A 10,022-nucleotide genomic window follows, 5' to 3' on the forward strand; every position below is an offset into this window, starting at 1 on the left:
TTTGCGTTTTTATTAGAGCTAATCGAAAACAGTCTTGGAAAAACGTTCTTTAGCGCCTCACCCTTCAGCCAGCTATCCTTCCAGAAGTAAATATCCTTCCCGTCACCTACTTTCCACTCAAAACTATCTTCGAAACTTCTCCCCCAACCCTCCGAAGACCAAACCTCTTTCAAATCTTTCCACCAAAGAGAACAACTCCTACCTTTACCTTCCTCTCCCAGAAATCTCCACCCACCATACTTAGAAATGAGAACTTCCTTCCAAAGGCCACCCTCGACCGAACCCAACCTCCAAATCCACTTCCCCAACAAAGCCAAGTTGAACAGCTTTGGATCTATAATTCCTAACCCCCCGAACTGACGAGGCTTACAAGCCAAGTTCCAGGAAGCCCAAGCGATCTTCCTTCCGTCTGCACCCCAACCAGAGAAAATTTCTTTGTATCTTAACCAACTTCCCTGCCACCCCAGAAGGCAATTTGAAAAGCGACATAAAGAATAACGAAATAGACGAAAGCACAGACCTTATAAGGCAAATCCTCCCAGCCATCGACAAACATCTTCCCTTCCACCTACTTAATCTGGCCTGAACTTTCTCAATCACCCCATTCCAAAAAGCACCGTGCTTATGACTCCCTCCAACTGGCATACCCAAGTATAAGAACGTAGATGTCATCGTATCACAGTTAAGAATCGTTGCAAAACTCTGAAGCGTTACCTGATCCATCCCAGTCCCTCCAATCCTACTCTTCGCAAAATTAACCCTCAATCCGGAAGAGAGCTCGAAACATTGCAAAATCGCCTTGATACTAAATGCACTTTTGGTATTTGCTTCACAGAAGAAGGGTGTCGTCCGCATATTGTAACATATTTACCTTTACTTTATCCTTTCCGACTTTCAAACTATCAATCAACTTCTTTTCTTCTGCTACCCTTGTCACCCCAGCTAACCCTTCTGCCACAATGAGGAAGAGAAAAGGCTCACGATCACCAATTAGTATATAATTGTAAGAAATTTTGTGATGAAACTATATTGTCGCTAAATACTCATTAAAAAATGAGTTGGTGCTATGTTAATTATGGAGGTTTGTGATGCCCGTCTTTCATTACTAACAAGATTTGTCACAAAAATCATCACAATTTATATAAAAAATATGACATTATGATGACAATTAAAAGCATCACAAAAATATCATTACAAATATTAAGCTTTATAAATGTTTGATTCGAACGACTAACTATATAGAGTTGATATAATTTTTGTTTATTTCCTTATAGCAAGAATGCAGTCTCTTTAAGCAGTATTACTTGAGCGATTTCATTCTAAAAATAGATGCCATTTTGTGATAATATCATACTTATCAAGTTAATTATTGTGGAATTTTAATAGATAAAGGAGGGGTGTACATATTGGTCGAACAAAAAAGTGATTTTATTTAAATTTGAGTGGTTTAACTCTAGTTCTTATGGCACAAGGTGATGTGAATCTTAGGATGATGATAAGATCTTGTTTAACTTAAGAGTTGTTAGAGAAGAAGTTTGCAAAAGCATGTCCTATGGTGATATCATTGTTATCTTGCAAAACCCTTTCAATTTCAAAATTTGAAGAAGCTCTTGAATCTCTCCTTCCTCTTTTCTCTCTTTTTTAAGATTTTGGATTTCCAACCTTTATTAATCGATTAAGTGTTGAAATTGCTCAAGGGTCACTTGTCGTATTTCTGTATTAACACTCCCTTCTTTCCTAAAGCTTATTGGGAGACTTAGATACATCTTTGCAAATCTACACAAAAACAACACAAGAAAATACAAAAACTAGTGTATGGGTTGGTAAAGTTTTTCCTAATCACTATCCTAAGTGTTTTCACTAAAAAAAAAGTGATTAGGCTTTTCTCAAAAAGATGTATTAAAATCACGATAAAGGTGGATTGCACTGAAATCACTTAAAAGAATGTCCCAAAGCTTACTAAAACTACCTCAAAATTCAAATCATGAATTACTTTCTCTAAAGTGAAATAGGCACAAATATAAACCCTCTAATAGAATTTTTTTGGATTAAAAACTACAATACAAAATTAAATAATTTAAAAATACAATATAAAAATTGTAAGCAAAGAAATTGTACACAAAAGGTACCATAATATGACAAAAGACTTAAAAAATACAAAAGAAAAAGTTATAATCGGACATTTGGAAAAGCACAATTAAAGCAACACTTTTACTTATTGGATTCATGCTAGAACTTGTGATGAAAGCTTCCTGAAACAAACATATTATAGAAGACAACCCAAAAAAAAAAATAGTAGTTACAATCTCAAAGCAGTTTTGAACATTTTTATCGTAAACTTTAGGCAACGATTTTTTAACTGGAAATCGAATTCAGGTTCTATGGGTAAACATAACACCTATGACCATTATACTAGATAAATTTTATTTTGATGTTACAATCATTATTATTATTGTCATTGGTAAAGTTTCGGTTGAAATTGAAGGTGCAATAAAGGGAAAGAGGTGTGACCAACTTTCCTTAGATTTACTAGATCAATTAGACTCTGTAGCAAGAGAAATTTGGGAGAGAATGATTAAGCTCTTCATTCAATAATAGCAAATTTTAATACATGAGCTTTGTTTAAGGTTTAAATGATTGCGAAAATGGTTTTATCAATTTTTAATGTTTTTTTACCTGAAGAAATCATTAGTTTTTCAATTCATAAAAAGTAGGGCCAAGTTTCAGCATAGTACGAACGTAGAATAAAAATTATAGAAAGTATGGCGAAATTTCACAAGTCTCGGTAGTGGATACCCTTGGTTTGAGCAAAAATTTCTGAAAAATTCTCCCGGAATAGTTTTTTCTTGAAATTCCACGTAAGAATCTCCACTGAATTCGGGACAAAACGCGACAAATTTCAGGTCAAACGGATGAGTATTCACCCACGAAAAAAATCAAATACTTTCACACACGAACAAACCTTCCTTTCAGCCCTGACAGTGATCAATAAAAAGCTTATTGCCAATTCGGTGGGACGAATCTCGGGCTCAAATCTCAGCCAAAACTCAATATACACAGTGACGAACGTCTAGTAAAGTTTTCAGACCAAAACATCCAAGGAGTAAGGCGTAGTAAGTCCCAGACCGAGAGTGAACAAAACTGGTTTTCCGAAAACAAAACGTCATGGCTTTTCTTCCCCGTATCTTCTTTTTGTGATTCGTTTATGGACGTGCCTCCTTGCTTGGGTGCAAACAACATATGAAAGTACTTGTGTGAAATTTTCAGCGCAGTACAGACGCAGAATAAAAATTGCAGATAGTAGGGCAAAATTTCACAAGTTTTGGTAGTGGATAGCATTGGTTTGCGCGAAAATTTCTAAAAAATTCTCCCAAAATAATTTTTTCCTGAAATTCCACGTAAGAATCTCCACTGAATTCGAGACAAAACGTGACAAATTTTAGGTCAAACGGATGAGTATTCATACACGAAAAAAATCAAAAAGTTTCACACACGAACGAACCTTCCTTTTAGCCCTAAGAGTGATCAATAAAAAGTTTATTGCCAATCTTGTGGGACAAATCAGGGGTTCAAATCTCAGCCAAAACTCAATAGACACACTGAGGACTGGAAAAGATTTTAGACCAAAACACCCAAGGAGTAAGGCGTAGTAGGTCCCAAACCGAGAATGAACAAAACTAGTTTTCCGAAAACAAAACGTCCTGACTTTTCTTCGTCGTATCTTCTTTTTGTGATTCGTTTATGGACGTGCCTCCTTACCTAGGTGCAAACAAAATATGAAAGTACTTGTGTGAATTTTTTCAGCGCAGTACGAATGCAAAATAAAAATTGCAAAAAGTAGGGCGAAATTTCGCAAGTTTTGTACCCTTGGTTTGCGCGAAAAATTCTCCCGAAATAGTTTTTTCCTAAACTTCCACGTAAGAATCTCCACAGAATTCGGGACAAAACGCGATAAATTTTCAGTCAAACGAATGAGTATTCACCCACGAAAAAAATTAAACAGTTTCACACACGAAAGAACCTTCCTTTTAGCCCTAGCAGAGATCAATAAAAAGGTTATTGCCAATCTTGTGGGACGAATCTGGGGCTCAAATCTCACCCAAAACTTAATAGACACAGTGACGAACGTCTGGTAAAGATTTCAGACCAAAACACCCGAGGAGTAAGGCGTAATTAGGGTTTCTTTCACGCTCATGGTGCCATCTTCCTCACTACCGTCAAGCCTCCTCGTCGCAGCGCACTTCGCCGCTCGTCGCACCTCGCCGCGAATTATCGTCGTACCTCGCCGCACATCGTCGTCGCACCTCCTGCTGCTCTTCGCAACTCGCCGCGCATGTACGTGTTGTTGCTGCGGTGGATTTTTAGGGTTAGGACATATTGGGTTTGGGTTTAGGGTTAGGGTTGTTTAAATTAGGTTTGGGCTTTTTAAATTGGGTTGGGTTTTTCAATTTGGGTTGGAGCAGATTGGATTTTTTTAAAACATTTAATGGAGGTATTAGATGAATGAGACTTTTAACCTGATAACATTTGTACTGTTTTAGTTATTTTATTGGTGTATGAAATTATTTATTTCAATATTATGAAAATTATATCATGAATTATTTTTTTATTAAATTTTTTATGTAAAGTACGAGTCTACGAGTCGAGTTTACGAGTCGAGTTTACGAGTCGAGTTTACGAGTCGAGTTTACGAGTCGAGTTTACGAGTCGAGTTTACGAGTCGAGTTTACGAGTCGAGTTTACTGGGCTCCCACGAGTCTAAGTAGACTCTCGAGTCTGATAACCTTGCTTCAAATCTTACCTCATTTATATCTTACGTCATTTATATGATGAATTCATCATCAATATACTAAATAACAATATTGATGTATTGATGTATATACAATTTAGGTTATTGTCGAGTTATTATATATTTTAATTTAAATTAAAAATAAAACAAATATTTTAAAAATATTATTTTGAATTGTAAAAATGAGTGCTTTTTTTAATGGTTGTAAAAATATGACCCCCTTACAAACCATTGCATCTGCAGGGTTTAATGATACTATGGAGATCTGCATCATCAGCTTCAGGAGAACGTTTGATCTATGCAGGCATAGTCTTCCTTGCATTAGGGAAGAGTGGACAAAAGCTTGCAGAAAATTTTCTTCATTATCAGTTGCAACAGAAAATCAATTCAAAAGATCAGGATACAATTCCTCCCAATATCTGGTTGACTGCTCCATCGATAGTGGGATACATCATGGTTATCAAACTCGCGAGTCAACTCGTTGACTCGTCCGAGTTTACGTGTCCACATACCCTTACCGAGTTAACTCGGTAGTAAACTCGGTTTTGGAGTAAACTCGGCAGACTCGGAATGAACTCGGTGAACTCGTTCAAACTCGCGAGTCTGATCCGAGTTGGCGAGTTCAACTGGGTTTTCGTTTTAACCCAAAACGGTGCCTTTAGGGTTCGCGTTTCGTTCGTTTAGATGGTGTTGCGTCTTCTCTGGAGTGCGGAGGTCACACATCTTTGAACAAGTGCGGCGGTGGGGGCAATCGAGCGGCAGGTCGCGCGGTGGTGGTGGTTCGTCCGGTCGTGCGGTTGCGGGTGGCAGGTCGATGGTGGTGCTGTTCATCATATAAGATTATTGAGATGGATGGTGCTAGAATTAAGCTGGTGCTGGATTAGGGTTTCTGTAATGTAATGTGATTTAGGAAATTAGGGCCTTTTTTATTGGACTGCATATTGGGTTTTTTTTATTGGACTGCATATTGGGTTTTTTTTTATTGGGCTGCACTAAATTGGGTTCTTTTATTTAATTGAGGGGCAGATTTTTTTTTTGTTTGCAGTGCTTTCTTTTTTATTTGGAAAAACTTGCAGCAAATATTTTTAACTTTTTTTTTCATGTGAATTACGAGTTTACGAGTCGACGAGTCGAGTTTAGTGACCTCTCACGAGTCTCTCACGAGTCTACCTAGACTCGCGAGTTTGACAACCTTGGGATACATCATAACAATTTCTACTTTTTTCATTGAAAATGACAAAACCTACGAGCAAGTCTTCAGATTCGCTGCACTACTCATGGGAGGGGCGTTTCTATTGTTCCTTTTTGGTTGTGTGTGGTACAGGCGCGAAGAACTAGCCGGAGAGAGCAATGTACGGAAGATTCAAAGAATCTGCAAAGCAGGTTTACGCAAACGAAAATCAAACTACCCGACCACAGGGGATTCTTATTACTGGAAGGGTTACAAGCAGGCCCATTTGTACGAGCACGGTGAGGGACTAAGGTTACTGCCACGAGTTCCACGTCAGTTCAGGTGGTTGGACAAACCAGCTATACTCAAAGCAGAAGAAGATCATGAAGATGTGAGTGATGCTGAGACGCAGGAAAAGAAAGGAAACCTTTGCACGGTGAAGGACGTGAGGGAAGTGAAGAGCCTTGTTCCTATGATTTACCTTTTCGTTGCCTTCTTTGCTCATAGCTTACTTATGGCTTCTCGGAACACTTTCTTTATTGCACAAGCGGGTTCAATCGAGGATACTGAAAATAGAAACTATGTCTGGATTCTCATTTTGATCACGGATGGCATGAACAAAATCTCACGGTTCGTCTGCTTTGTTATCGCTTCTGCATTTGGATGGTTTAAAGGTATGGAAAACGGTGGTGGTAGGTTGAAGAGAAAATCCGGAACAATTATAAGGATTGGTTTTGGCATGTCTTGTGCAGTAGTTTGCGGTGTCGTAGCATGGTACTTCGAACATCGTAGGCGGGATTCGAAAAAAGGTGTCACGACAGTTACGTTAATTCCGCAGTTTTTGTTGCTGGGAATGTCGGAGGGGCTTGTTAATGGTGGATTAGAGAATTTGTTCAAAGGCCACGTGGCGAAGTCGATGTGGCGTTTTGAGGATTCTTTTATAGAAGTGGTGTTTGGCGTTGGTGAACTTCTGATTATACCATTTATCTTCACTAGCTGGATCCAGAATAGTGTGGAAGAAAGCCATTTAGAAAATCTGTATCTCATGTTGGCAATATTGAACGCTGTTTTCCTTCTTGGTTTTGCATACTACTCCATCAGATATACATACGGGTAATTTACACATTAATAACCTCAATTTTTTATACAATTATATTATAATTTTTAATATTATTATTTTAACATTTTTTATATTATTTAATTACAAATTTATCTTTTATTATATATATTTATTTATAAACAAAGTATTATTTTCTTATGCTGTATACAGGGAAGAGTGTCCAGAGGATGAAAAAGTTACGGTGGAAGAAACATCGGAAACTGCATAACAGCCTGTTTACGGAGGTAATTCTTGTATTTACAATAGTAGTGTTGGATTATAATTAAAAAGAGATAATAATTTTTAATTAAATAATTTTAAAATTATATTAGTTTTAGTATATAATTTTTAAAGAATATTTTCCATTTTTTTATTTTTTTAAAACAAATTGAATAAAAGTCTCAAAACAAATTCACAAAATATTTATTATTTTTAAATTTTAATTTATGCTAATATAAAATTATTAAATATTATGTCAGTTAATTATTTTTATTAATAATAATTTTAAGGTTTAATAAAATTATAGTTTTAATATTTGGATAAATATTTATATTTGTTATCTTTATAAACATAAATGGTTATATTACAATTACTATTATTTCTCTCCCATACTTCCCTTTTATCATTGATTAAGTTGTTAAGTTGATAAAGACTTGTGTTATAAGTTGTAACATTTATCTTACTCTTATTTTATTTTATTTTTGTATAGAAAAGTTTAGGTCATATGAACGACCTTACGAAGATAATGAAGAGGTTGTGGCTGACTAAATTTGGAATGCTCTGAATGTTGTGTTTGGATAAGTATACATTTTCAATCGAGGTTACTTTGGTTCTTGTAAACATAAGACTTGGAGATTGAATTAAGTTATTCTTTTCTCGGTTTAAGTTATCAAATGTTGATTTGTAATTTCGAAGCATATTTAATAAAGACCTTGTTCGTTTCTACTTGGGATTATTTTTCTTGGTTTTTATAGGTTACACACTTCAATCATATTAACAATCAATTAGTTGCTAGCGTTCATTGTTTATGTAAATTAACTAATTCTAATTTAATTTATTTGTAATACTTATTAAAATTAGTGTTAATTTAGTCAATAATAATTTTATTTAATTTTAATATTTATAGTTATTAAATTAAACTCAACTTCACCAAACTAGTTTAATTTTTTATATTTATTTTAATTATTATTTCTTTTGACAAAGAATAAAATTAAATTAAAAAGAACAGAAATGTCTCAATTTTTATCTTTATATAACATTCACACGAAGAACATAATGAATAAAAAAAATAATTATAGATAATAATTGAATAGATATTTAGGTTACTATTTATTAAGTTAAAGTTGATGTATAGTTCACACTAATTTTGTTTATGTATTGTAAATTCATGAGACCACTACAAGAAAATCATGAAATAGAAACCAATTTTTAGAGACCAAAATAATTAGTTGCAATAATAACTAAATTAGAGACCATTTTGGAAACTAAAACAAAAATTGGTTTCTAAATTAGTTTCTATTATTTTCTATTATTGTTAAATAGTTTCTAAATTGGTCTCTAATTAGCAACCAAGGTTTTAGAGACTAAATTTAGAAACTAAATAATTGGTAGATAAAACCTTAGTTGCTAATTAGATACCAATTTAGAAACTATTTAAAAATAATATAAAATAATAGAAACTAATTTAGAAACTAATTTTTGTTTTAGTTTCTAAAATGGTTTCTAATTTAGTTACTATTGCGACTAATTATTTTGGTTTCTAAAAATTAGTTTCAATTTCATGATTTTCTTGTAGTGGACCAATTTCAACCATCATCTAAAGAATTTAGTATATTATGATATATTTAAAAATTATCTAAAGTAACCTTTTAGTTCGGTAATATATAATGATAACACCAAAAATAAGTTTATTAATAGTAGGTTCCAGTTTCAAAAAAGTTCACTATTTTTCATAATTTTAGGACAATTCTTGAATTGTTTTTTTTTATTTAAAATATGATATTTATAAGTGTTTTTATATCTACAAAAATAAAAGATAAGGACATTTCATAATATATAAGTGGGTGCAAACCTCATCTCATTGAGCCGGTTTTATGGGGTTGAGTTAGGCTTAAAGTTCACTTCGTAATATGGTATCAGAGCCATTTCGAGCCTATCCTAGCGAGTATTTGTTGGGCCTATCGTGCCACCCGCTATCGGACCGCTATCGGACCACCCAAAATATATAGTCCCACGCACGAGCTTCTATCTATCACTCTCGGCGTGAGGGGGGTGTGTTGGAGATCCCACATCGACTAGAGATAAGGACATTTCATAATATATAAATGGGTGCAGACCTCAACCTCATGAGCCGGTTTTATGGGTTGAGTTAGGCTTAAAGTCCACTTCGTAACAGAAATATCTCTAAACTTGACTTTTGCATTACTTAGCCATAATACCTTAAGTAAAAACAATCTTAAACATGTCTTACCTAAAAGGACCTAAAGCTAACAAATCTCAACAAATTACAATTATTACTCCTTAAACCTAAATAGATAGAGAATCACAATAACTATAGACCATCTTTACAAGTGTTAATATTTTAGTTAACATATATTTATGGAAATTATGATATTTTTAACAGTGATTTAAAAAATAAAGATGTCATTTTTTTTATCATACGCCTCAAATTTCAATTTCAATTTTCTTTCTTTTTAATTTTTCTCCAAATTTAGTTAAAGAGAAAATACACTCCCTTCCTAATATGAAGGCGCAGTTTTGTTGGTATTTTTTAGGTATTCTCAGTTTTCAAGCTCATGCCTATTTAGGATTAAGGAAGCAAACCCTTTGTTATGCGTTATCTTTGTATCATGCTAGTTTATTAATTCTGGTTTTATATTGTAAGCATGAGAGAAAAGCATTGGTTATAGTATAAGGGTTGGGATATTCTTGAAATATTCCATAAATTCAATTTAATTCATTTT

General features: G+C 34.2%; 1 protein-coding gene across 1 annotated transcript; it reads left to right on the plus strand.

Annotated features, from left to right (window-relative positions):
* The first annotated feature begins 5,038 nt into the window (after positions 1 to 5,038).
* Positions 5,039 to 7,304, plus strand: LOC137818758 (protein NRT1/ PTR FAMILY 5.4). The gene is made up of 3 exons (XM_068622356.2): positions 5,039 to 5,239; positions 5,992 to 7,073; positions 7,231 to 7,304. The coding sequence occupies exons 1-3, from the start codon at positions 5,039 to 5,041 to the stop codon at positions 7,286 to 7,288; spliced, it is 1,341 nt and encodes a 446-aa protein (XP_068478457.1). The 3' UTR covers positions 7,289 to 7,304.
* The last annotated feature ends 2,718 nt before the right edge of the window (positions 7,305 to 10,022 follow it).

This window comes from Phaseolus vulgaris, chromosome 10 (assembly GCF_051622355.1).
Source record: "Phaseolus vulgaris cultivar YP4 chromosome 10, ASM5162235v1, whole genome shotgun sequence".
Classification (NCBI taxonomy): Eukaryota; Viridiplantae; Streptophyta; class Magnoliopsida; order Fabales; family Fabaceae; genus Phaseolus; species Phaseolus vulgaris.